Below are 27,262 nucleotides of genomic sequence, written 5' to 3'. Positions count from 1 at the left end.
CCACCTGCTCCGTCCGGGCCCCAGCTCACACCCTGGACGACTCGGTCAGGAAGGGGCCCAGCGTCTGGGACCCAGGAGGGGCCCTGGCTCCCCGGGCCCCCCGGGCTGGCCCAGCTCCTGGAGGGACACATCCCCGGGCCTCTGATCAGCAGCCCTGACACCTCCTCCAGCACCTCTGTCTCCCGCCCCGTCCCCAGGCCGCCTGGCAATGATCGTCACCGAGTACATGGAGAACGGCTCCCTGGACGCCTTCCTGAGGGTGCGTGCCCCTCCCCTGTCACATGCGCCGGGAGAGGGGAGGTCAGCCTGGGTGTCGGGAGATAACGTTAGGCCTCCAGGCACCCCGGAAACTTGGGCCCAGCAGCCCTGGGGAAGGGAGAGCCGGCTGCCGTCTTAGCGGTCAGCCAGGCACGCTGCCTTTGACCCCACCACGTGAGAGTCCCTGCGTTGCATGGGGTCCTGGTGCCTCCGTGGGGTCCAGGGCCCCACCCCGATGGGAGGCATGTTGGTTGTGGTGGAAATCCCTGGACTCCCAGCCCTCCCAGCCGTTCATTTGCTGGGTGCTCCTAGACACAGGGCTTGGCCTCTCTGGGCCTTCATTTCTTCTGCAAAACGGATGCACTGTCCTCCCTGCCCCACCTCCTCCCTCGGGGCTGCTGGGGGTGAGGGATGGGGTGGGAACACGCCTGACCCCGTCATGTGCTCCCTACGCCGAGAAGCCCTTTGCGAGCTGCAAAGAGCCTCCCCGCAGCCCAGGCCGTGCCCTCCGCAGACTCACGACGGGCAGTTCACCATCACGCAGCTGGTGGCCATGCTCCGCGGCGTGGGCGCCGGCATGCGCTACCTCTCGGACCTGGGCTACGTCCACCGCGACCTGGCCGCCCGCAACGTCCTGGTGGACGGCAACCTGGTCTGCAAGGTGTCCGACTTCGGGCTCTCGCGGGTCCTGGAGGACGACCCCGACGCCGCCTACACCACCACGGTGCGTGGCCCCCTCCCCCGATGGGCCCGGGGAGGGGCGGCGGGAGCAGAGGGTGACCCCCCCCCACACACACACACCCTGTCCTCTGAGGGGGACCCACAGAGATGTGCCCCCCTCGGAAAGGGGAGCAGCCTGGCCTCCCCATCCTCGGTCCCTGGTGGCTGTGGACCCCGGGGCGGGCCCTGCTGCCACCCGCTGGGAGGTTGTGGGAGAGTTAGCGTCGGTCTGAAACACATGGACCCCGCGTCTGTCTCTCTGAAGTGTGGCTGCATAGAAGCATCTTCACAATGTGTTTTACGGAGCTTTGAGCTTCCGTGGAGGTACCCGAGGGGCTGCCTCAAAGGCTCAGGCCCCCCACCCCTGCCTCAGTCAGAACCTCCCTTTGCATCTCATCCTCTGAGCCTCCAAATAAGACCTCACTTAGAGGAAGGATTTGTGACACCCCACCCCCCAAAAAAGAGAGAGAGGGAGGGAGAGGAGTGCATGGTCTCTGAGCTGCCTTCCTGGCTCAGGCCTCGACTGATACTTTCTGAGTGCCTACTACGTGCCAGGCACTGGCACCTTTCTTTCCTTCCGTCCTCACGGCAGCTCCGGGGGCAGGTCTCCCTGGTCCGCCCTCCTCCCAGGCCCCCGGCTGTGTGTGTCTCCTCCCCCCCCCCGCACCCCTGGACTGCTTGGCAGGAGACCCCAGTGGGAAACAGGGCCCCAGGGCTCTGCCCCGGCCATCCCCGTCCCTGTGTCCCTCGCAGGGAGGGAAGATCCCCATCCGCTGGACCGCCCCCGAGGCCATCGCCTTCCGGACCTTCTCCTCGGCCAGCGACGTGTGGAGCTTCGGCGTGGTCATGTGGGAGGTGCTGGCCTACGGGGAGCGGCCCTACTGGAACATGACCAACCGGGACGTGAGTGCGGGGCCCTGGCCGGGCAGGGGCGGGGCGGCCTACGGGCAGGGCAGCCTCGAGCCCAGCCTGTGCTCCCCCTCCCCCAGGTCATCAGCTCCGTGGAGGAGGGGTACCGCCTGCCAGCGCCCATGGGCTGCCCCCGGGCCCTGCACCAGCTCATGCTGGACTGTTGGCACAAGGACCGGGCCCAGCGGCCTCGCTTTTCCCAGATTGTCAGCATCCTGGACGCGCTGATCCGCAGTCCTGAGAGTCTCAGGACCACGGCCACGGTCAGCAGGTGCCTGGCGCCCACCCCAGCTCTGCCCCTGTCCAGCTGCCCTCTCCGCATGGCCCTGACTTCATCCCGACCCTGGGAAACCCTGTCCTTTCCCCTTGGACCAGGCGCCACCTGGGCACTGACCCCTATTGGGCCTGGGCCTCCCTCAGCCCTCTCCTCCCAAGCCTGGGGTCTCCCCCTGTACGCACCTTGCCCGCTGCTGGGCCTGGATGGAGGCTGAGGGTGGTGAATGCCAGGGTCCTCGAGGAAGGCAGAGGCCCTGGCAGAACACTGACCCGGGGCCCCTGTGCCTCAGGTGCCCGGCCCCCGCCTTTGCCCGCAGCTGCTTTGACCTCCGCGGGGGCGGGGGCAGCAGCGGGGCCCTCACCGTGGGGGACTGGCTGGACTCCATCCGAATGGGCCGCTACCGGGACCATTTCGCGGCTGGCGGTTACTCCTCGCTGGGCATGGTGCTGCGCATGAATGCCCAGTAAGTGGCGGTCCCCTGGGGCCGGGGCGAGGGGGGAGGGCAGGGGGCCAGAGGCCGCTCCAGGGAGTGAGTCTGTGCCTGAGTCTGGGCCTGCCTCCGTGGCTCCCAGCCTCCCAAGCCAACCTGGCCGGCACCGCCCCTTCCTCCACAGGGACGTGCGTGCCCTGGGCATCACCCTCATGGGCCACCAGAAGAAGATCCTGGGCAGCATCCAGACCATGAGGGCCCAGCTGACCAGCACCCAGGGGCCCCGCCGGCACCTCTGACCAAGCCCCCGCGGCCCCAGGTCATGCCAGCTGTCAGAGGACTCGCAGGGTTGGCGAGCGATCAGGGTGGCCCCGGGCATGTGCCTCTCTCTTGGCTGCCTTCCTGCCAGTGAGGCCGAGGACTCCCCCTCGGGACCTGGAGTCATCCGGGGTCAGGCCACCTGAAAGGGACCGTTGGCGCCCGCACGGCTGGGACACCTGGCCCAGGGCAGGGGGCCTTGTCTGCCCCGGACACTGGAGCCTCAAGGCCACTGAGCCCAACTGCCTGTGTGTGTGTATGCACACACGTGCTCCTGTGCTGTGTGGGGTGTGTTCTCACAAGGTCATGGACTGTGTGCATTATGTGTCCACCTGCCAGGTCCCAGGATGGATGTGTGCCCTTAAGACAGGGACAGGCCTATCCATTAAGACTGGGAGCACGTGCACATGTGACTGTGGGTAGCACGTCACGGGTGAGGAAGAGTGTCACCAGCCTGTGAGCAGGGACCTCGGGGTGACTGCCCACTGAATGTGGGTCCAGGTCCCCGCACCCACCACCCCCCAGGCCTGGAGGCCGGAGCCAGGGGCCGCTTCTGAACCGCACCAGCACCAGGCCTACCCTCGTCTCCTCCCTAGGGGACCCCACAACCGGCTCTGTCTCAGGTCTGAGCCCGCCCTCTAGCTGGTGGGGGGCTGCCTGCAGCCTCCGCCTGGCTCCCTCCGCTGCTTCCACAGGAAAACAGGGTTCCCGGCCAGTCCCTCTGGCCACCTCTGCGTAGGCAGCACCACAGGGCTGGTGAGATGCCCTCAGCAGGACTTGGCTGCCTGGCCAGGGGGCCACCAAGTCCCCTCTAGTCTCTGATGCCCTTCCATAGCCCAGGGCTCTGCGCTTGGAGGTCCCTCTGCCAACCTCCCTGCCCCCAGCCCCCGGCTGGAATCAGGGACCATCAAGTCCGCCGCTCCTGCACCGTCTGGGCAGACCAAGGCAGCGTGTCTCGTCCAAGGCACACCGTGGCCGCGTTTGGAGCTGAGCCTCTTCCCAGGCCTCTTTCCCTTCCCTGTCCCACGTGGACAGCTGTGGGTGGGAGGGGGCTTGGGAAGCGCCCCCATTCAGAGACTGACCCCCTCCCTTACGGCCCACCAGGGTATGTAAATATCTTTTTTCTACCATGTCAGGGTATTTTTTCCTCACTCCTGACAATGCAAACATGGTCTTCAAAGCACATAAGCACCCAGGGTGAGAAGGCTGCACCCCAGGAGGAGCTGGCTGGGCCCAAGGAACCCCACGGGGCAGGATGTACAGGCCTAGCCCGACCCCTGCTCAGCCCGCCCTGTAGCCAGCACAGCTCTTCCTCGGAACCACCAGCACCGAGCCCCCTCTCCCTCCTGCAATAATTTGGGGGGTCAGCCCCGCCCAGGTGCCGCAGCCAGCTCTCCACACCTCTATATGGTACCATATAGCCGAGCTGCTCTTCCTTCCTATGGAAGTCGGAAACATGGTCAGGACAGGATCTGGGGAGGACCTGTCTTCCTCCCACCCCCACCCCCCTCTGGCCCAGCGTCTGGACTCTGGATCCTCATAGTCACGGGGGACACCATAGGGCTGGCACTTGCAAAAGTGTGCCCCTGTCCCCGGCACCAGGTGCCCTCCAGGGCCCCAGATGTCCGCCTCTCCGTGGTCTCCACCATGAGTCTTGAACTTGCCCACAACGAGAATAAATTCTGCCTCATCTTTGCTTGCGTCCCTCGTTTTTTCCCCCCCATTCCTACCGTCTTGTAAGGAAGGGGCAACCTTATGCTGGACCACTGCCTTATACATCATCCCATGCATTTCTTCCTTTGTCTCCTCTCCCCCAGGTGGTCAGATCCATGTACCCATTGTCTATATGGAGAGGCTGAGTCTTAGAGAGGCCAGCTTACCTAAATCAAGTTACCTAAATCAAGTTACCTAAATCAAGTTACCTAAACCAGAGCCCAGATTTGTCCAACTTGAGCCCATGCTCCACCAGGAAGCACCCCATCTGCCCCACATTCTCTCTCCCGAGATGTGCGAATGTCGCTTAGCACTGGAGCGCGGTCCCTGGCAGCCAGGCATTGCCCTGGCCTCCGGTTCCTCCCGGGGAAGGGAGATGCCCCTGGAGGAGTGGCAAGAGGAGGAAGCACTTCATGGGAACAACTCAGGGCCCGGGGGTCCATTGGGAGAGATGGGAGCTCTGAGGCAGGGAAGGGAAGATGGGGTGCAAGCATGTTCCATAGGACCCATCTCTGCTCCAGGAAAGGGCACAGCAGCAGGGGGCGGGGGCAGGGGGTGGCATCAGAGGCTGGGCAGGAGATGGGCAGAGTGGAGTCAATGGCTCGGCATTTGGGGAAGGCGCCCCCGGGTCTGACTAGTGAACAAGGGAATGCTCCCCGGCAGCCTTCCGGCTGAGGGCAGGGTCCTGGCTCTGGACTTGCCTCACGCTGGGGAAGTGGAGCGAGGAGAAAGCACCTGTGGTGTGGTCCTACAATCTCCGCTATGTTCGCAGCAGCCCTATGGGATGGGTAATGCTGTCCGCACCTTACAGATGGGCCCATGCTCAGAGGCCACTGTCCCACGAAGCGCACCTGCATGCAGAGCTAGATCTGTCTGACTTTAGTCAGGTGTGTCTCCCCAGAAACCCCCAACTCTACCCCAGGCCCCGCCCCACGGAGGAAGAACCTGTTTTACACACTTCTCTTACCTAAGGTCCAATCATCCAGAGCCCACTGGGCATCCACTGAGCCATGGGTACCACTGGGAGAACAGAGATGGGGGGGGGGGGGATGCAGGCCCCTCTCTTCAGAGGCTGGGGACACAGTGTGCAGAAGTGGCTCCCTCAGTCAGACCCCGTGTGCTCAGTGTCCAGGAAATGGGGCGCTGAGACGGGTTAGAGGAGAGAGGGGGGGGAGGGAGAGGGAGAGACTGCAATGTCAGGGCTATCTCCAAGGACTTCCCGGAGGAGGAGGCATTCAGCTGGGCATTGAAGGATGAGAAGGGATTGGAGGCTCACTTCCGAGGCAGCCCCCTGTCGGAGGAGGGGATGCAGAGGAGAGGAAGGATTCAGTCGGAGAAAAACCGAACCCTGTTGGCAGGTGGGAAGTCCCCCTGTCAAGAGAGTTGGCCAGCCCCCTCCAATCTACTCTGTAGATTTTATTTCCAGTAGAATTTGCAAAGGGGTTTCCTCTGCAATGTAACAAGGTCATCCCAAAATGTATATGGGGATGATAAGGAAGCTAGCATAGCCAAGATGATTTTGAAGAAGAAAGGGGAGGAAGGGGAAGGGGACCTCACCCCGCCAGATATCATAATTATTATAAAACTCTAATCATTGAAACAGTCTGATTTGGTCCCAGGAATAGAGAAACAGATGAGAGAATGGAGAATAGGCCTGGGAATTGGCCCAAATGTACATATATGAGAGTTTAAAACATGACAAGAGGTAATGGGTGATGTTAGGACAATTAAATACCGTCCCCCGGAAAAATGTGAAATTAGATCCCTACTCACTCCACTCACAAAAATAAGTTCCCAGTAATCACAGTCCTAAATGTAAAAGGCAGACTATAAAACTGTATTTTAAAAACACAGGAAAATAACTTCATCAGAAAATAATCAGAAATGATAAGAAAAATAACAACCTTATTTCATTAAAGTAAAAATCTTCTGTATGACAAAAACATTTTTTAAAATTGTTAAAGCCACGACTGAGAGAAGCTACTTGCAACCTGTATAACCAACCACGAGAGAATTCGTTTCCAAAATAAAATGACTTAAAAAACTTCAGAGCATCCATTTCCAAAGCCATAGGGAAATGGGCAAACGATCTGAGCAGGCAGGTAAAAGAGAAAGAAGTGAGAATGGCTAATCAAGACATAAAAAGATTCTCAGCCTCACTGGGAAACAGGGAAATGCAAATTAAAACAGCAATGGAATCAGTATTGTACCAATCTTATTGGCAAAATTGGTCTATAACACTCGTATTGATGAGAATGTGGCAGGGGGAGGGGAGAGCTGATGGGAATGCAAACTGGTACAACTATGTGGGACAGCAATTTGGGAAAACTTCATACATTTTTAAAAATACATATTTTATTGATTTTCCACAGAGAGGAAGGGAGAGGGATAGAGAACTAGAAACGTCGATGAGAGAGAAACATCAACCAGCTCCTCCTGCACACCCGCTATGGGGATGTGCCCTCGGCCAAGGGCATGCAAGGAACATGCCCTTGACCGGAATCTAACCTGGGACCCTTGAGTCCGTAGGCTGATGCTCTATCCATTGAGCCAAACCGGTTTGGGCAGAGCAGCGCCCCGTTGGTGTGTGCCTGTCTTGGGTTAGGTTCCTAAGCGGGGCCTGGGGTTCTATGCAGGTGATTTATTGAGGGAGCGCTCCCAGGTGAAAGAGGAGGCGGGGGAAGGCAGATAGCGGGGAAGAAAAGCCAGGCAATTATGTGTTCTCTGTTGGAGATTAGCCTCCATCTGATGCCACAGAGAGGTCTGGAGCATTCATAACACCGCAGCGCTGATCCGCCTCGAGGCAAGGGGGCCAGTCTTTGGTGCCCGTGTTCATCACTCACTGCCTGCGTGCTGCCCCATGGTGAGGGGGAGGCCGTGTAACTTCCTGCGCAAGGAGGTTCCCGAGAAGGAGACAGCGAGGAGCCAATGGCAGCCAGTAGCAGCGGGGGAGGGAGTGCGCCTGCAGGTCAAGGAACCCGGGAAGGGCACCGACAGCGCTCTGTGCACATCCTTTTTCATACTCATATGCAAAGCATGCGCGTCCGAGGATATTCATCGCAGCTTCGTCCGTAATAGGAAAATGAGGGGCAGCCTGCCTCTCCGCAGGCAAACAGGAAATTAAGCTGCTGTGTAAGTACAATGAAATCGTCTATCGCGGTTAAAATGAACCAACTCCATCCGCATGTACCGAAAGGGATAAGTCTCCAGGACACAATATAGAGTGAAAAAAAAAATAATAATAAAGGACAGAGGGATATGTACAGTATTATACCATGTCATTAAACCCTTAAAATCTGTTTAACAATAGAATTACAGATTCTGAATGCAGAACTAGATAAGGACAGGACATGCCTGAGACAGATAAACACCAGTTTTTGCTCGGTTACCCCTGGGGAAGGAGGGGAAGGAGAGAAGGGGTGTTGAGCTGTAGCTACAGTGTTTCCCTGGCTTTCTTTCTTTTTTCCTTTTTTTTTTTTTTTTTTTTTTTTTAGAGAGGGCTCTGAAGCAAATATGGCAAAATGTGAACACCCATTTCTCTTGATAGATACATGTCTGTTACATCATGTTCTGTGTGTTGAAATGTTTTATAACTCAAAAAAAAAATGTTTCAAAAAACACAAGAGAGGGATTCTTAGGGCTCCCTCAGAGTCCCCTGAGAAAGGAAACCTAGGCGGTGCGCTGTCCAGGGTTCTGGATCCCAATGGGGAGAGCTGGGTGTGCTGCAAGGAAGTACTAGCAGCTCTCTTCAAAATCCTAATCTAGCCATTTATCCCCACCCGCCCTGCCCCTGAGCTGCCATCGCCACCTCTCCCCGGGACCTCTGCAGGAGTCTCCTCACTGGTCTCCCTTCTGCTCTTGCTCCTTCCCCCTAATCCATTCTCCACAAGTGGCCTGAGAGATTTTTTAAAAACACTAGAGGCCCATAGGGGGAGGTCCCCTCAGCCCAGCCTGCACCCTCTCCAATCCAGGACCCCTCAGGGGATGTCTGACTGCTGGCTTAAACCTGCAGGGGATCAGGCCTAAACTGGCAGTTGGACATCCCTCTCACAATCTGAGACTGCTGGCTCCTAACTGCTCACCTGCCTGCCTTCCTGATTGCCCCTAAATGTTCCCTTGCCAGCTTGGTCACCCCTTACTGCCCCCCCCCTCCCAGCCTGGTCATTCCCAACTTCCCCCCTGCTGGCCTGATCACCTCTAACCACCTCTGCCTGCCAGTCTGGTCACCCCCCACTGCCCTCCCCCCCCCCAACCTGCTGGCCTGCTGTTCAGCTGCTTGTTCATCCCTCACTAACCCCCCTGCCAGCCTGGTCACCCCACACAGCCTGCTGTTCTGTTGTCTGTCCAGTTGTTTTGGTCGTGACAGCCCCTGGCTTTTTATATATTAGGATAACCCAGATCTTGCTGCTTTTCCACTTTTAACCCTCCAGGAGCTTCTGGTCAAGTTTACCAGTATAATGACACCTGAAATCCTCACCTGGCCTAAAACACCCTTCCTGACCTGTGCCTGCAGGCCTCTCCGACCCTCCTCTGGCCATCCTCCCTCTCACTCACACTCTTCCTTTCACTCTCCAACATGCCAGGCCTGGGCATTAGCTCCTCCCTCTACCAGACGCTCTTCCATGTCTGCAAAGGGCTCAGCTGGCGTGTGACCACCTCCCACCTGCGTCACTTTCTGCCGGGCCGCCCAGTGTGATTGTAACAGTTAGCACCAGTTGACGTGATCCCGTGTATTGTTTATGTTTGTGTTTTATGCCCCCAGCATCCAGCATGCTCTAACAACTCAGGCACCTCACCTAGCTTACTCAGTGCTTTAGCCCTAGCACACAGCACCCCGGTGGCCCTCATTGCTGTGTGACATGTATTTGTTGAAAGAATGAATGCATGCTTACTGAGCACCTCTTCTGCAGCAGGCCTTGCTCCTGGCTCTGTGAACTCTGGGACAAATAAGACCATTCTTTTCCTTAAGATACTGACAGGCTAGAGACAGCAGAGAAACCAAGTCACAGGACCACAGAGCACTGGCATAAGTCCCTTTGCTCTTCTCAGAGCATCCGAGGACTTTGAAGGAAACAGGTTTTTCACTCTCTACACCTTCTTTGTTTCTGAAACAAAGAAAGCCAGCCTTGCCCAGAGAGGGAACAGGACTTGCCCAGGTTTACACAGTGACAGAGGCATAGTCTGGATCTGAACCCAGGTCACCTCACTTCTCATAGGTTGTATTCAAAGGAAGCCCCCCCCCCCCCACAAAGCAGCCTAGGCCTCACCTCTACCTCCTGGCTCTTGGGTGCCATTGTACAATAGGTACCACCTGCAAAGGGAAGAAAATTCCCTCCAGGGCCAAAGGAAATCCTTGGGCAGAGGGGCGCCTTACCCTGTAATCAGACACCTACCTGGATTCCCACCGATGGGACCTCATCTCTCCGGAGACTCCCTGGGACAAAGCAGAAGCCCCTGGAAGAATGACTCTTGGAGTCCCCAGTGTGGACAAGGCTGGTCAAGGCCTTCCGCCCCTCCAGGGGGCACAGGAGGAGAGGAGAACAGATCACATAATGTGGGCCGCCACCTCGCACACTCCATCCCCGTCGCCCAGGCACCTCATTAGGACACCTCCGTCTCCCTCGCCGCAGGCGCTGGGGAAGGGTCATCTGCTGGCATGAAATCCGCAGTCCTTGGAGGGTTTGCATTTCCATGTCTCCTGTGTTGGGGCCGGTGGTAGGTGATGAATAAAAGATGGGAAGGGGGTGGGGAATCCTGTGACTTTAAGAGAAATGTGATGAGCGTTTAGAATGGGGAGAAGAGTGCAAGAGCTTCTCTCTGAATACCAAAAACAAGGGGTCCGGCGTCAACTGTAAAATAAACCAAAATAAGCCAGAAAGCCTTCTTCCTGCCTAGATATGGCAGGAGCCCCAGGGGAGGAGAGGGTCTGGGGGCCTTGGCTGGAGAGGGAGCTGGGGGGGGGGCGCTGATGCAGACTCAGGTGAAGGGAGCAGGGGCCCACTGGGAGAAGAGTTCAGGTGGCACGGCCAAGGTGACCCAGGGCTGGGGCTGGGCAGGAAGGGAAAGGGAGTCCAGGGACCCCTCCTCCTAATGCTGACATCCTCTTTGGTGCTGAAAGTCATTATTCCTCCCTTATGCATGCACACACACACACACACACACACACTCACACACACTCACACACTCACACACACACACACACTCATACACACACACTCACACTCACACACACACTCATACACACACACTCACACACACACACTCACACACACTCACACACACTCATACACACACACTCACACTCACACACACACACACACACTCACACACACACTCACACACACACTCACACACACACTCACACTCACACACACACACACTCACACTCACACACACACACACACACACACACACTCACACACACACATTCACACACACACACACACACACGTGAAAGGGGCTGCAAAGAGACAGAAGGCTGCCGGTATGACATCTAACGGGAACCCATGTGGGTGGATTGTTGTTATTGCTAATAATGAGTCACCATTTGCTGCGCTTTTATCATGTGCCAGACACAGTGACAAGTCCCTTCTATGCATCATGCATCCCAGTTCTCACAGAAGCTGTGCGAGTGTTACTCTTACTGTCTCCTGCACACTAGTCAGGAAACTGAGGCACCGGGCGGTTATGTAACTGGTTCCAAGTTACACAGCTGGCGACTGCGGACCAGGACTTAAATCCAGGTCAGCCGGGCGCTCTGGGGAGAGGCGACGGTGGGGTGAGCTGGAGGGGGTGGTGAAGGGTGCGAGCCCGGTCCCTAAGCTCCGGAGTCATGCCCAGCCAGTAGATCACACCTGAATCTTCCTCCTGGGGGAAAGCACCCCCGGCCCACTGCCAAGAGGGTGAGTGGCGGGCCAGAGGGGACGGGCCCGTTGCTATGAGTGTGTGCTTTGCTGTAAGTGGGGGACTCTGAAGAGTTGTGTGGGAACGTCTGTGCGCGTGGTGGCATGTGACTGTGCAAAAGGGCGTGTGTGGCAAGTGTGTGTATAACTGTGTGTGTGTCTATATGGATATGACTGCGATGGGTGAGTATATGCCATGAAATTGGGGGTGGCTGAGGTTAATAAATGTGTCTCTATATGTAGAACCCTTTACCTTCACCGGACTCCCTGCTCACATCCATGCTTGCGGCGTCGGAACGCTGGGAGCTGTCCGTGGTGCTGAAGCATCATCCTGAGCGCTTGCCTCCAGGGCCTGGCTGGGGCATCTCTGGGCTCTGGAGGAGCGGATGCTAGATTGGTAGAAACAGAGTCGCAATCAGGGGAGAGGGGAAGTGGTTTTGCTGCCACACTCCATGCTTGGGGCTGGGGAGGGGCGGGGGGGAGAGGAAGAACAGGGCAAGGGGAGATTGTGGCAAGACCCTGGTGAAAACAGGGGGCATCACCAACCATGTCTTCAGATCCTGGAGGGCTGTCCTGGGAAAGGGACTCAGGCTGTTTCTTCCCAGAATCAAACAGTGGGGGCTTCAGGAAGACAGATCTCAACTCCGCTTAAGAAACCCCTCTTACAGTCAGAGTTCCCCGAGCAAGGGGTCAGTTTGCTTCAGGAAGAGGTGAGCTTCCTGACAGAAAGACAAAGCATACCATTTTCTTCAGGGCCCCCAGGAGAGCAGACCAGTCCTTGGCCCAATGGATGTCATTAACTGAACACCTAGGATGTGCTTGCCACAACCCACAGGGGTATAGATCATTAGCCCTGTGCAACAGAGGAGGAGACCCAGGCTCATGGAGGGCCGATGGCTTGTCCAAGGTCGCAGGGCTAGTGAACTGAGCTGAAATCACACCCAGGCATGGGATTCCAAACCTGCGCCGTTAGCCTCTGTGTTACAAAGGCTCGCAAAGCAGCCAGAAGGTGTAGATCCCTCCCCTCTCCCCACAGTCCCTTCACAGCCTTCTCAGCTCCCTCCCCGTCCCCTCCCCGTGGGTTGAGTCTTAAGGAAGAAATAAATGTAAAATGAATGAGGCTCCCAGCCCAGGGTGCGAGGCCTGATCCGATTAACACTGATGTTTCTTTCATGAGGAATGGGACAGCATCTCTCACCTGCAGCACCCAGGGCGGTGGAGGCAGCTGCCTGCAGGTCACCGAGGCCACCTGCCTCCCGTTCTGCGGGTTCTCTGACCCACCATCTGCCACCACCTTGCCCTATGCCCCTGCTCCCCATGGCCCGGCCATGGCTCTCCGAAGTCCCACCAGGCTCAAACCGCACCTTCCACTCGGCCTCGGGCGGCAGAATGAGCCCAGGCTTTGAATCAGACCAGAATCCAGATCCTGGCTCTGCCTCTTACTATGAGATTTTGGAGAAGCCACGTGATATTTGGCTTCCCCTCCACTCACATGGAGAAGATGCCTGCCTCGCAGAGTCACTGTGAGGTGTGGGTTCATGTGTCTAGGGCTTGGAATAGTTTATCTTCTCTTGGTTATCGCTCAATTAACCGCCATTACTGCTACTACTGCTAGTACTATTAATACTACTGCTGCTGCTGCTGCTGCTACTACTGATACTACTACTGATGCTACTGCTACCACTATTGCTACTCTAGCAGTAATAGTTCTACTGCAGTTATTATCATTTTACTAGAGGCCTGGTGCATGGCATTCGTGCACTGTGGGGTGGGGAGGAGTCCCCACAGTCAGACATCGCCCAAGAGGTTCTTAGCGCTGCTGTGGAGGTGAGAGAGGCTCCCGTCACCACTGCTGTGCTCGCTAGCTGTGAGCTCAGCTTCTGGCTGAGTGGTGCTCCCCCTGTGGGAGCGCACTGACCACCAGGGGGGAGCTCCTGCAATTGAGGGTCTGACCCCTGGTGGTCAGTGCACATAATAATGACCAGCCTTTCCTTCGTTCTATCGATTTGCATATTAGTCTTTTATTATATAGGATTAATGGGTGGGAGTATTTTGCTTGGTGACCAAAAAGAGACATTTATAAACATCAAAGTGGTGGGGGTTATGGCTCCATTCATAAAGGAGCAGGACACTTCTCAGGAAAACAGCCATGTTCACAAGGTGGGGGGGGGGGGGGACAAGCAATAGAGAATCAGACTGACTGGGGCCCCCGTTCTTGGGGTTTGGCCACCTGACTTTGCAACTAAGTGAGAGACAGATAGAGAGCAGAGGCGTCTTCGTAGCTGGAAAGGTGACATTGAACGATGTGGCCTCTGTCTGGGGGCTTGTGGGTTTCCCATGGTGAGCCCGGGGTCCCACAGACTCACTGCCCAGCCACAAGGGCACTGGACCTGGCAGCCCATCAACTGCAGGGAGTGGAGGACACAGGGGTCTCCTGCGGGCGGTCCGGCTCCCAGGAGGAAAGACCCACTGCCTTCGTGCTGAGAGCCCTTGGCCTGAGAGCTTCCCTGTTCCAAGCCCCAGCTTGCTACCCTGTAAGTCCTGTAAATGGGGGTGAGAGCAGAACCCACCACATAGAACTGGGGCCAGGGTCAGAGAGTACAAATGAGGTGTGGGGGGGGCACCAGACCAATAAGCCCCCTCCAGGGTTTCCCAACCCCCCACGTCCCCAGGGCCAGGATCCTTCACTGGGTGTGAGCCCCCCGCCGACACTGGCTCCAGGTACCCCACAGAGAGGAGCAGGCACTGCCCCTGCCCCCCACCACGGAGCAGACCTCAGGGATGGCTCTGAGCCTTCTTGCCTTGCGTGCCAGAGGAGGCACACAGCTGTGCAGAGGCGGGGAAGAGGCCGCGAAGCCTCTGCCCAGGGGAGCACCCCGCACGCAGGCTGGTCTCCCTCATGCCAGGGGCTTGACACACGATGTAAAGGCATCCGCCAGGCCTCTTCTGCTCACTCCCTCCCCTCTCCCACCTCCCTCCCTCACATCTAGGGAGGGTCAGCAAGCCCAGCCTCTGCCTCAACTCCAGCCTCCACTGCCCACTGTCCAGTCCATCCGTCCGTCCGTCTGTCCTCTCAATGGGCAGACTGGCTGCCTGCTTCTCCCTGGATCCGCTTCCTGAACGGTCACTGTGCCCGTCTGACTGCTCGGTGTTGGGAGTCAGGCTTCTTGTGACTGTCAGTCTGTCTGCTGGTCTTCCTCTGTGTTTTCCCATTAAGTCTATCTGTCTGGCCTTCCAATAGTCAGACTGGCTGCCCATCACCCAGGCCACTGGTAGTCTGTCTTTACAACCTTCTGTCAGTCAGTCTGTCTATCCCGTCATTGCTCAGGCTGGCCGCCTGTTTTCAGAGTGTCTATGTGTTTTCCTCAGTCAGTCCTGCCCTCCTGTCTGTCTGCCTGTCCATCCACCATGTCATCCCCCACCCCCATTTCTCTCCACGTGTGGAGCTGGGCTCAATCATCACCCAAATCCACCTCCCCCGCCACCACCAGGCCGGTGCCCCGTGTGGAGCGGGGCAGGCAGGCCAGCCCAGGAGCCCCCAGGCCACCAGCCCTCGTGTACACACCCGAGCCTCCATGGCACAGCCTCTCCCTTCCTCCCACCGCCCCCCTCCCTCCTCCTCTCTCTAGCCCTGGAGGGTCATAGAAACATTTAGTGAGTGGTACTGAGGGGAAACTAAGTTCAAATTAATGGTGAAAACGAAGTTTTAGGATTGCATTTCCATCTTATTCCTCGACTGATTGCCTCCATTACCACGGAGCACGCACGGAGAGTGGCTGTTCTCTGCAGTCTTTATGGTAATTCAGGTTAATGTCTGAGTTCGAGGAGCTCAATTAGCAAATTCATGGACAAGAAGGTCTGTTCGCGCTTCTCGTGTGAAGCCCGGTGATTCATTAGCCACAGGGAGACGCTGGGTTTCCTGTCTGCATACAAAGCGCCGGCCGCTGCTCTCCGGCGTGCGGTGCCGGCTCAGGAAGCAGGTGGGGCTTCGCGCCTGGTGGCTGTCACAGTACTTGGCACAGAGTAGGGCTTCAGGATGTGTTTGCACTCGGCACAGGGCACATGGCAGGTACTTGTAAACACCGAATAAACCAATTAATCACTTTGTCCCCCGTGTCAAGCACGGAGCTGGGAACAGAGGAGATGCTTAATATTTGCCAAAAAAAAAAAAAAAAAAAAAAAAAAACAAGACACATCCGGATCTCCTGTGTCTAACATGGCTGCCACATGGTAACTGGTGGATGAGTGTTTGTCTGATGACCGAACAAATGATTAGTAACGAATGAATGAGTGAATGAGTGAAGGAATGAATATCGCTGGTCTTCTCCAGCAGCAAGGCTGCCTATATCCCCAGAATCCTGCCCCCAGGATGACTAGAAGACACAGGATTTCAAGGAGGGGGTCCTAGTCTGGAGGTCCTAGGGAGGGAGGAGACATACAGAGCTCCCAGCCCCGCCATAGGGCCAGACTTCAAACGGTGGAGCAGCCATTTCCAGGTTAGTAGCTCGGAAAAGCTGGGCGGGGGCGCCCAGGTTGAGCAGATGTGCTGTAGGTGGCACTTCTGCTCGTTGCCCACCCTGGTCTCAGGGTGCAGAAGCTGCCTGGGGAAAGGAACCCCGCTCTCCAAGTGCCCTCCCAAGACGGCCCTCACTGGAGACGCATCTCTCGGGGATGCGAGGCTGGGTGGCTGGTTCCAGTCTGCAAATGTGGAAGCTGAAGCCCAGAGAGGGTCTTTGTTCACACAGGACAAAGGGGCTGAGGCAGGATTTGAACTCAGGTCTTCAGTTCTCTTCACTACCTGCTGCTGCCCAGCCCCGTCCTTTGTTCTCTCGGAGCCTCTGAACTCCCACACCCTCTCCCACTAGAACGTCAACTCCAGCAGGCCAGGGGTCTGTCCTCCATACCTCCCCAGGGCCTGGGACGGGGCTGGCTGATTCTAGTGACTGTGCCACAAAGCCTGGCTCAGTTTTACCAAGTCTTCCGTTGGAGAACCTGGTGGCACAGCTAATGAGGGTGAAGCCAGGGCCAGAGTCCCACCCCGTTCATTCTGCACCCGAGCCCTGAGCCCACACCTCCCGGACCCTTTGTTTAAAGCTGAGCCCACCCAGCAGCCCACCCACCGGCTCCATGTAAGGCCGGCCCCTCGGCTGATGGCTCCCTAGCCCCAGGAGACCTGGTTGGCCTCCTGGGGCTGAAGCCAGAGCTGTGACAGGGAGGCCACGAAGGCCAGGCCCAGAGGGAGTACAGCTGGGCCCGGGGCTGCTAACTGGCAACTCCACCAGCCAGGGGTCTCGTCAGTGTCAGCAGAGAGGCCTCTCAGCGAGACGAGGCTGACACTCCAGCACAGCCTGCCACGGCTGCCTGTCTCTCCCGGGCAGGGGCTCCGGTGGGAGGGCGTGAAAGGCAGATGTGACAGCCAGGCCTGAGCGGCCGCCCGGTGCACCCTCCTCCCCGCGAGCTTGAAGCCTGCGGCTCCAGCCCGGTGCTGACGACTCGCCAGAGTAGCAGCCAGCATGGCGGAAGGGCTCCCTCCTGCCAGGATCCATGCTGAGTGCTTCACAAGCACCTTCTCCGTTGCCCTCACGCATAGAGGAGGCACAAGGAACGGCCCCATTTTACAGTTTGGGAAACTGAGGCTGGAGCCCTGAGGTTGATTGCCTAAGGACACACGAGCAGTCAGCAGATGCGGGGACACGTTCTTTGTGACCCCAGGGCCTTCACCCTTACACGCCACTCTCAGGAGCCTCCGTTGAAACACGTATGTCACATACATGTGGTTCCCCGCTCGCTCATTCGCTCGCTGGGAAAGTCCTCCTGCGGCTTAATGAGGTGAGGCAGGAGGAAAAGCCCGGCTGGGGAGCTAACGACACAGAGTTAGCCCTGCTTCTGCCACAGACTCCCTCGCTGGGTGACCTTGGGCAAGTGGCTCAGCCCCGCTGGTGACATCCTCAACAGGGAGGGTTCCAGCATCCGCGCCTGAGAGGGATCACCCTGCTCTCCTGCTGCCGGGAGGCTCCTCCGCCTCTCTCTCTCTCTGGTTTCCTGGGCTCGAGGAAGACGGTCCTATTCAGAAGGAGGAGGCAGCCGGAGGCAGCGAGTTTTGGGAGAAACAAACAGCATCAGAAGGTCCCCCAGGGCGGAGTGGAGCAGCCGGTCAGACCCTCCTCAGGGATCTGACGCCCGGAGGGAAGTGACTTGCCCAAGGTCACCTGGCACATTAGCATCCACGAAAGGATCCCTAGCCTAGCGCCTTCCCCCGCGCACTGCTGAACACAAAAATGTTCAAAGCATTTAAAAGCTTTACCTTTGGCCCTTGTTTTCTTTTTATTTTATTTTTCATCTTTATTCCGTTTTCTTTGAAGAAAATAGCGCATCGGGGGTTTCGGAAACCCTTGTTCTTTCCCTTTTAAACAAAAAATAAGCAAGCTCCGTCTAGAAGACCCTGAAGATAGAAGTGGCATCTCGGCTTCCTCTCGCCACCCCCCGGAGACCTGGTGGCTGTCTCCCCGGGTCCCTGGCGGCTGGCACCGGCACGGAGAGGCCCGGCGGGGGACTTGCTGGACCAGCTGCTGCATAAACAGCGAGCGGCTTCAGACAGACTGGGAAATCAGGCGCCACTTCAAAGGTGCGGTGACAGGCGGTGACGGCGGAGGGAGCGTGGAGGTGGCCTCCCCCGACGACCGGCCGGGAGGAGGTGTGTTCGCTCCGAGACACGGCGACAGCAGGACAGGCCCCGCCTCTCCCCACGGCCAGGAGGCTCTTTCACTGTCTGTCAGACCCTGAGCTCCCGGGGCACGCGGATGAGCGTGCGTGGGGGGTGGGCAGAGCAGAACACTGGCCACGGGCAGGACAGCCCGCCTGGCCCTTCCCCAGGCCACGCTCAGCGGCAGAGCCTCGGGCAGAGGGCGGAGGGCCTGGCCAGCTCGAGCGGAGGAGGAGGAGGAGAAGGGGTGAGGCCAGCCCCGAGCTGACCATGCGGGTGCTGGGCAGTGTGCGGGCCACACAAACCTGGGGGCCACACGGTTCCTCTCCCCCTTTACAGATGAGGGAAAGCTCGCCCCAGAGCGGCAGCAGGAAGCCCCCGGAGAAAGAATAAAGCAAAAGTAGGGGGTAAAGCAGGTGCATGCATGCCTGTGTATGCCTGTGTGTATGCACCCACATGTGTGTTTTAGCACCCCCTCTTTCATGCACACGCCTCCCTGATTCACTCATCCCACCTCAAGCCCCTCACCTTCACCTCTCTCTGTCCTCCTGCCCCTTCTTCCATGTCTCCCCCTCAGAAAGACATTGGAATGAGGCAGCCCAGGACCCAGACCCAGCTCGCCCCTCCCAGGCCATGTGACCTCAGACAAGCCCCCCCACCCACCCCAAGCCTCAGTTGGAACACGGGATATGCGGCTTTGCTTTCATGGAGGTGGTGGTGTGTGGAGCACCTGGTACCCACGAGCCCTCCATGGCCACAGGTCCCTCCTCTACCCTCCTCCCTCCGTCCTCTCCTCCCCTCTCCTCTCCTTAGTTCCTTCCCAACCCCCTTTCTGTGCCTCTGTTTCCCCATCTGTAGAAAGGGGGAAATGCTATCTTTCTCCAAGACTGGTGGGGAGGATTAGGAAAGACAGGTCTAAGCAGGGCTGTGCTCCTCATCATCCCAGTGTCTCATCCACACATGAGCGTAAGTCATTGCTGGGTGGGGGCGGGGCCTTGGCCTGTGTGTTTACTGTTTGCACTAACCTTCAGTGACACCACACAATGGTTTAGTACATAAGTGTGCATCCATGAAACCACCACCCAAATAAAAATGTAGAGCCTTCCCAGCTTCGCGGAAGGTTCTCTCTCTCCGCCAATACCACCCGCCTCCACTATTCCAGATACAGGCAAAGCTTTGGCTTAGAAACGCTGCAGGATTTGGACTACAGGGAAGAGGGTGGGTTGGACAGACATGGGCCAGACCAGGGGACCAGGATGCCAGGTACCCAGCAGAGAGATGGTGGAGGTTGCATTTGCAGTGAGGAGGCCAGACCATGCTGGCTGTCAGAGAAGGCCCCTGAGCCTGGGGTCTCGGGGGACCCGCCTCCATGTGCCTCCCACTGCCCGAGGGAGAGGCAGGAAGCATGCGCCGTGGCTGGCGGTCGCACGCACCTGGGGCTCCGGGCTGGGCCAGCCGGCAGAGCCAGGAACCTGGGCAGCTGCCACCCTCAGGCCTTTGATGTGACAGAGATGGAGACACACACGCGCCTGACAATTAATTAATTGTGACTTTCACCGCACAGCGGCCGCTTCCTATTGATCTGCGCCCGTCTGGTGTGAGAGAGACAATTAGGAGGGAGCCCAGCGGCCGCAGCTAATTACCCACCGGAATGAAAACCATGCCTTTCAATTTATTAAACTTTCATCATAAAAATAACCTGGCCACCCCCTCCTGCTGAGAAGCAAAGGGGGGTGCTCTGGAGTGGCACCCCCCCTCCCCCCCCAGTTAGCCCTTCCCAGATGCCGAAAGCCATAGGTCCTAGACTAAATGTTACCGTGTAGTTGGAAGCTGTGAGGATTAGGCAGTTGTGGCATGTTGTGTGCAAAGAGGTAAAGGGTGGTATATGGCAGTGGTCGGCAAACTCATTAGTCAACAGAGCGGCAAACCAAGGCTCTCGAGGTATATGTGGCTCGCCAGCCGCAGTTTGCCGACCACTGTGCTAGGACATCATGACCACCTCCTGGCCGTGGGAGACCCTCACACGCGTGGGCTCTGGGGAAATAGAGCTGAGAGCGGGGACCCCCCATCCTCTGTGGGAAGCCGTGTTCCGTGGGGCCCGAGGGCAAGGATGGACGCCTACCTGCTCTCCTACAGGGGATTGAGCACAGGGTAGGGACGCCTACCTGCTCTCTCCTAAGCCTTCAGGGTCAACCAAGGACAGGCCAGACCATAGCCCCATTGTTAGGGAGTGCGCGTGATGCACGACTTATCTGGATGTTCTCAGCTAGGCTGTTCTCAATGATATCTAGCCAGATGCCTGCTCTATGTATCTTTTCCAAGAATGTCTTGAGGAGCTGACGGGAGGCCTTGTCCTGGGAAAGGGGCACTTGGAGAAATGCCCAGAAAGGCCGCATAAATGTACACCTGCAACTAATAAAGTTGCTGCAGTCTCACCATGGACTAGCAGTCCTCCTGAAGCCCCGCTTTCTCTTGTCTTTATTTCTCTTAAACCTCCTAGCCCTACCTCCAGGACCTGTGATGCCGGCTGGATCCGGTAATCCTCAAAAGCAGCCCCGGGCCTGAGGCCTGTGCCCTGAGTTACAGCAGGCCGCAGACCGAGTGAGACCAGGCAGAGCCTTCCGGAATCCGAGGCTTAGGGAAGGCCGGGAAGTGTCCAAGCCGAGCTGCTCCTGGAGATCAGCCAGTCCCACGCAGGGGGACAGAGGCAGCCGGCTGTCCAGCAGGGCCAGGGGGTCATGCGACCCCTGGGTCACACCTCAGCCAGCTCTCCTACGGGTGTCACTTCCTGCCCGTGGTTAGCACTCGCAGGGGAGAGACGGCCCTTCCCATGTTACAGAGGGGAAAGCCGAAGCTCAGAGAGGCAGAGTGCTCGCCCCAGGCCACACAGCTGTCTGCGAGAGCCCAGTCTGAAGCTCGCTTAGTGCATGGCAGTGGGTGAGGGACACTGCCTCTCAGAACCCTCTTTATTATCTGTACACAGGGTAGATACATCTACCCTGAAAGGAAGTGGTAAATATTTGGATATAATAATTAAAACCCCTGCCTGGCCCTGGCTGCTTTGGCTCAGTGGGTAGAGCATCAGCCTATGGACTAAAGGGTCCCAGGTTCAATTCTGGATAAGAGCACAAGCCTGGGTTGTGGGCTCAATACCCAGTGGGGGGCATGCAGGAGGCAGCCGATCAGTGATTCATCTCTCTCTCTCTCTCTCTCTCTCTCTCTCTCTCTCTCTCTCTCACTGAAATCAATAAAAACGTATTTTAAAACATAAAATGAAAACCCCTGCCTGCCCTGTAGCACGCTAACTGCCATTGCCATCGGCGATAGGGAAACTGAGGCTCTCAGACGGGGTCACTGACTGGAGGCCAGCCCTCTTTCTGCTCCACAAACATCTCCAAGTTCAGGACCTGGTCGGCCTCTCCCTGGGTGTCTGTGGGGGACCCTGAGCAGGTCGCCCAGGAGGCAGGAGGGATGGTGCCTGTTAGAGATGTAGTTACTGTAGTTACTGGCACCTGAGCAGCAGGGAGGAGACCGAGGCAGCACAGAGCCAGGCCGGTCACCGGTCTCCGGGCCCCCACACCAGGCTCTTCCCACGCATCGGCCCAGAACTGGTTTCCTGGCCTGGCTCTGGCAACAGCTCTGAAACCACGCCCCAGGCTGGACTCAGAGGCTTCCTCTGCTCCCACAGGCCAAGCCGGCCCCCAGAAAGGCTCCCCAGCCTGGTTCCTGCAGGAGATGGTGAGAACGAAGGGAAGGGTGCTTATCCCACCAGCCCCTACCCTGGTTTGTGCCAACTTCCATTGTGGTACCCCTATCTGCCTGGAGCCAAGAGGCTGGAGAAATGGAGGGGGGTGGGGGGGAAGACCCTGAAAGGGCTGCTCAGAAGTCCCTTTCCCGGGGGAAGAGGGCGCTGAGCCAGGGGCCATTTGCCCTGTTTTCCTGTGCCTTCCCTCCAAGCCCCCAGAGATGCCCACTGACTCTGCACTCACCTTCCCTCTTACGGCTCATCCTGCCCAGTAAATTGGCCAAGATTCCCAGAGCAAACCCATAGATTTCTTGAATAAATCTCTCTGCTATTTTGTGCGTCGGGCCTGGACCAGGATGGAGTGAGTGAGCTGCCCAGGGTTGCAAAAACAGTAAGAAGGTGCTCGCTCCCCGGGAATCCTGAGCCTGTGTGCTCCTTCAGTCCTGCTCCCTGGCAGCCTGGCTCTCCACACAGGTCCTGGTCCAGAATTTCAGGCAAGAAGAAGGAGAATATGCCTGGAGCAGGCGGACACTCCGGGAGCCTTTCCGTAGCCAATCACAAGGCCAGCCACACCCCTGGAAGGCAGATCAGACCTGCTGAGGCGAGCCCCCAGGTTGGGTTTGACTTAGCAGCATGTGGCCCACGGGGGGTGATGGTGGGGGGATGCCATCGGCTCGGCTGGGTGCTTTCTGAAAAAGGTTCCTAGTGACTGCACCCCTACTCCGTGCCAGACCATGCGAGGTGCTTTATGTGCCATCCATCGCTCAGCGCAGCCTGGACAGTAGGCATTGTCTCCAGGGTTCAATGAGAAAACTGAGGCCCAGCAAATCACTCCCCAAGGTCACAGAGGTAAGGGCCCGTGGAGTTCAGGTTCAAAGCCAGTCCTCCCGGAGCCCCCAGCCTATTTCTCTGCCTCCCCCAGGGCTCCAGACACAAGCGGCAGGTGTTCTGGGGAACCCAGGAGGTGAGCCCCCACTCCTCCTCTGACCTCTCCAGCCGCCTGAACTTGAGGGATGGCCCTGGCCGGGTGTGGGCAGCTCCGGGGGCCTTTCCCAGGAGCCTCCGGGGGTTGATTTGCATACTATGGTGTCATTTGCATACTACTTAGGGAAGCCTTTGCTTTTCCCACCTGCAGCAAACGCCAGGCTGATTAGTTCTCCCCACTTCGGAGAGTTAATTACTCTCCCGTGTAGACCGGGTGTTTATTTGTAATCAGCCTCGCGCCGGGAGGAGGGGGCGGAAACAGGGCACGAGCAGCTGTCCTGCGCCCAAATCCCGAGGCTCCGCAGGGGAGAGTGAGTGCGAGCCGGAGCCTGCCCTGCCCTAGCCTGGCCTGGCCTGCCTGGCCTGCCTGGCCTGCCCCGCCCCGCCCTGCCCTGCCCCGCCCTGCCCTCCTTCTGCCCCCAGCATGTCCAGGTCGAAAGCCGCTCGGTTGCTGTAAAGGATGCCAGGCTGCCTGCCTCTGCTCACCGGGCACCTGTGAAACCACAGACGCTCCGCCCAGAGCTTCTGATGCTGTAAGTGGGGGTGCAGCTCAGGCTATGCTCTTCTCAACCAGCGCCCCCAGGTGACCCTGACCACTGCTGTTTCAACTCCCCCCTCTTTTTTAACGATGGGGGGTGGGGCGCTGAGGCCCAGAGGAGCGATGTCCCGGGACACTCAGAGCTGGCAATGAAACCCACAGTGGCCTCTCCTGATGGACCTCTGGGGCAGAGAGAGGTACCCAGAGGGCAGCCCTCCGTGGCAATTATGTGGAGGGTCATGGGGGGAACCTTGCTGGGGCTTGTGGCTCCCCCACAGAAGCAGTGGCCTTGACCCCAATCCCCTAGGAGGCAGAGGGGAGCGCCCCCTTCAGCCCACTTCTTCCTTCCAATGAGCCAGGCAGTGAGCAACAGTCGCTTACCTCGGGCTGTGTGATCTCTGGAGGGGGCCCTATGAAATGTAGAATGGACCATTTTAATTTTTTTTACCATAAACATATCCCTGCCTACCGTTGTTGGCCTGAAATTCAAGTTGAACTGGGCATTCTATGTTTTTTTATTTGTTAAATCTAGCAACCCGGACCCATGAGCACGTCATTTCTCTGAGCCTCCACTCCTTCTTCTTTGAAAATAAGCCAAAGCGCTCCCTGGGCGGATTCTGTGTAAATGAACTGAGATGGTGTGTAAAATGCCTGGCACGGGGGAGGCGAATGTGCGAAGCTGGCAAGGCTTGCCTTCTTCAGCCTCCCATACCCCATATTTTTACCCCCTCTGTTCTGCTCTCTCTTTCAGAGTGCCTGTTTCAGGCCTCAGATGTGTGGGACGCCAGTGGAACAACGTCAGAAAGGTACCTGTGTGGTAGAAATAACTACCATTTACTGGCTGTGTGCCCTATGTGATTCGCCTGCCCTGACTGAGCCTCGGTCTTCTCATCTGTAAAAGGGGCTCATCAACCAAGTACTCCCTCCTGGGCGTTGGGGTGATTACAGGAGATAGTGTATTCAGCACCAGCACTAAGCCTAGCAGTAGGGCTCACCAAGTAGGGCCCAGGCACCTCTTGCAAATGCACCAGGACACACCTTCATGAAGCATCATCCTAAAGAAGGCAGTGCTTACCCATGGAGGCCATGGGTTCAGGTGGGATGCCAGGCAGGTGAGGGGCAGATGACAGAGACCATTTCTCCCTGGGGAGCTTTCCCCCCGTCACTCACCTGGGACTGACCCCGGGATCTGTGTGAGCCAGCATTCTCCTGGCCTCTGGGCGCCATGGTCCCTGGAAGCCCCGAGGACCCTGCTCTTCCCCCCCCCCCCCCCCCCCCCCCCCCCCCCCCGCCAAGGCAGAGGCAAGGCCTCTTTGCTGCTCCCACAGCCTGCTGTTTGTTTTCCAAACTCTCTCCAAATCCTCTTAATCTTTTTACATCTCACCTGCCGGCACCCCTGGCGGCTTCCATTAGCACCTTTCCTGGTGCTGGAGCTGCTCCCAGAGCCCGCCTGGGCCCTGGCAGGCTGGCTGCTTCCTCTGGGCAGCCAGCACGCTGGGCTCCATGGGCCCGGTGGAGGGGTGGAGGCCGTCTCAGCCGCGCCAGGCCCTGGCCCCCTAGTGGCAGGAGCGGGAAGAAGGAGGAGATGGGACTTGCTCAGTGCCCACCCCTGGTTAGGGACAAACCACACTGATCTGAAGCCTGGCCACAATGTCTTTTGTTTTGTTTTGTTTTATTATTTTTTTAAAATGTTTTCATTGGCCCTGACCGGTTTGGCTCAGAGGATAGAGCATTGGCTTGCAGACTGAAAGGTCCCAGGTTCGATTCCAGTCAAGGCCATGTACCTTGGGTGCAGGCACATCCCCAGTAGGAGGTGTGCAGGAGGCAGCTGATCAATTTTTCTCTCTCATCAATGTTTCTAACTCTCTATTCCTCTCTGTAAAAAAATTAATAAAATATATTTTTTTAAAATGTTTTCAATGATTTTAGCTAGGAAAGGAGATGGAGAGAGAGATATAAACATCAATGATGAGAGAGAGTCATTGAATGGCTGCCTCCTGCACGCACCCCCCACCCCCCACTGGGCCTGCAGGGATTGAGCCTGCAACCTGGGCATATGCCCTGACTGGAAATCGAACCATAACCTCCTGGTTCATAAGTCGACACTCAACCACTGAGCCACTCCAGCCACAACTTGAAGGGTTTTTGTCAGCCCCAGACAGGGCAAATGGGAGGCACATATTATTCGTTGTTTACAATCCCCTCTGTTTTTCATGAAACAGTCCCCAAAAGAGCTTTTATCTGCCAAGAGAGATGCAAAGAATAAAGAATGTGCACTGAAGATGTGTGGCAGGCTCTGACAGCTCCCTCCCCTTTCCCCAAACATCCCTCCTCCAACAAAACCTTGATCTTTTCGGATGAAGGGATGGAGAATAGGAGAGACCCACAAGGTGCCTAGAAGGAAGGGACTTAGCCAGAAAGACAAAATGAAGACAATCTTCATAATACAGAGCAGGGAGATGGGGAAGAGGTTGTGAGAGGGAAAAAAAGTGGTTCAGGCAGGGGGTGCAAGAGGAATTGTTTTGTTTGTTTGTTTGTTTGTTTGTTTTAGAAAGAGGCTGTTGAGGACAGAGGTGTAGGGCAGTGGATGGGAGAGGAAGGGATGTCGGTGTAAACTCAATGCCACTCCCTGGTGTTCAAATACCACGGCAGCGGGCAGGGCACATACGTTCACAGGGCGGCACCCGGAGGCGGACTCCTACGAGAATGTTCTTAGCAGCTTTATTCATCGCCACCCAAAATGCCCACGAACGGGGGAAGGGCTATGCAAAGGGTGATGCATGCACACAACAGACCCCTTCTCAGCAGTGCTAAGCCAGATGGACCTCACAAGCATGGGACGCGAGAGAAACCGGACACAGAAGACACATCCTCGATGCTTCTCTGTCCATGAAGTTCCAGGACAGGCAGAAGTACCCGCTGGTGACGGGGTCAGAACTCACTGGTCACTGTGGGGCTTGGGGGTTACACAGGAGGCACAAGGCTGGGGGGATGGGGGTGGTCTGTATTTTGATCTGGGTGGTGGCAAACGGTGTGTGAGCAGTGCGCTGAAGGCTGCATTTTACTGTATGTGAATTCAACCTCCATTTTTTTAATTACAAAAAGAAATGCAAGAACTTCAGAGTTATGCTCCATACACGTTTGATTCTCTGCATTTTGCCTAATAAGATTCAGAGAGAGAAAGAGATAAGGATACCAATTTAAATGAGGTAGGGGATGCTGCCGTCACTCCAGATCCTACAGAACATGGATGGGAGATCTGGCTTCCCTGTGGTCCCCAAGTCTGTCCCCAAGTCTGTCCCCGAGTCTGTCCCCGAGTCTGTCCCCGAGTCTGCTTCGGCTCCTATGAACTCCTCATTGGTCTGCACACCTCCCACTGAGTATGACTCCAATCTCTAAGGGCTTGCACCTTAGCCAACTGATAAAGAAATAGAAATCTATTCTAATGTCAAAGCCAAACGTAACAGCATAGGACTCCTGCGAAATAGCAATATGGTCTCCACCAGGGCACTTTCCTAAGTATTGTTCCCCCAACACTAATACTTACCATTTACAATTTTTGTCCAACGTGCTGATTTTAGAACCCAGCTCTTGAGTGAGATGTGACTCCCCTAGAGAGAACTGGAGTCATTTAGAGGTGATTTTTTTAAAAAACTATTTTTATTGATTTCAGAGAGGAAGGGAGAGAGAGATAGAAACATCAATGATGAGAGAGAACCATTGATTGGCTGCCTCCTGCATGTCTCCCTACTGGGAATTGAGCCT

The 27,262-nt window shown here is 57.0% G+C and overlaps 1 protein-coding gene across 1 annotated transcript in view; it reads left to right on the top strand.

Moving 5' to 3' along the window:
• Positions 1-4,604, top strand: part of EPHA8 (EPH receptor A8) — a 35,844-nt gene extending 31,240 nt beyond the window's left edge. Inside the window, exons 12-17 of the mRNA XM_084874871.1 lie at positions 198-259; positions 773-982; positions 1,732-1,881; positions 1,968-2,158; positions 2,454-2,627; positions 2,779-4,604. Of these exons, the coding sequence (XP_084730997.1) occupies positions 198-259; positions 773-982; positions 1,732-1,881; positions 1,968-2,158; positions 2,454-2,627; positions 2,779-2,893 (902 nt within the window). The 3' untranslated portion in view covers positions 2,894-4,604. The remainder of the gene's footprint in view (positions 1-197; positions 260-772; positions 983-1,731; positions 1,882-1,967; positions 2,159-2,453; positions 2,628-2,778) is intronic.
• Positions 4,605-27,262: the final 22,658 nt, after the last annotated feature.

The sequence above is a fragment of the Pipistrellus hanaki genome, assembly GCF_964339955.1.
Source record: "Pipistrellus hanaki genome assembly, chromosome: 2".
NCBI lineage: Eukaryota > Metazoa > Chordata > Mammalia > Chiroptera > Vespertilionidae > Pipistrellus > Pipistrellus hanaki.
The sequence above is the reverse complement of the archived record's forward strand: the minus strand, read 5'-3'. Positions and strand labels throughout refer to the sequence as shown.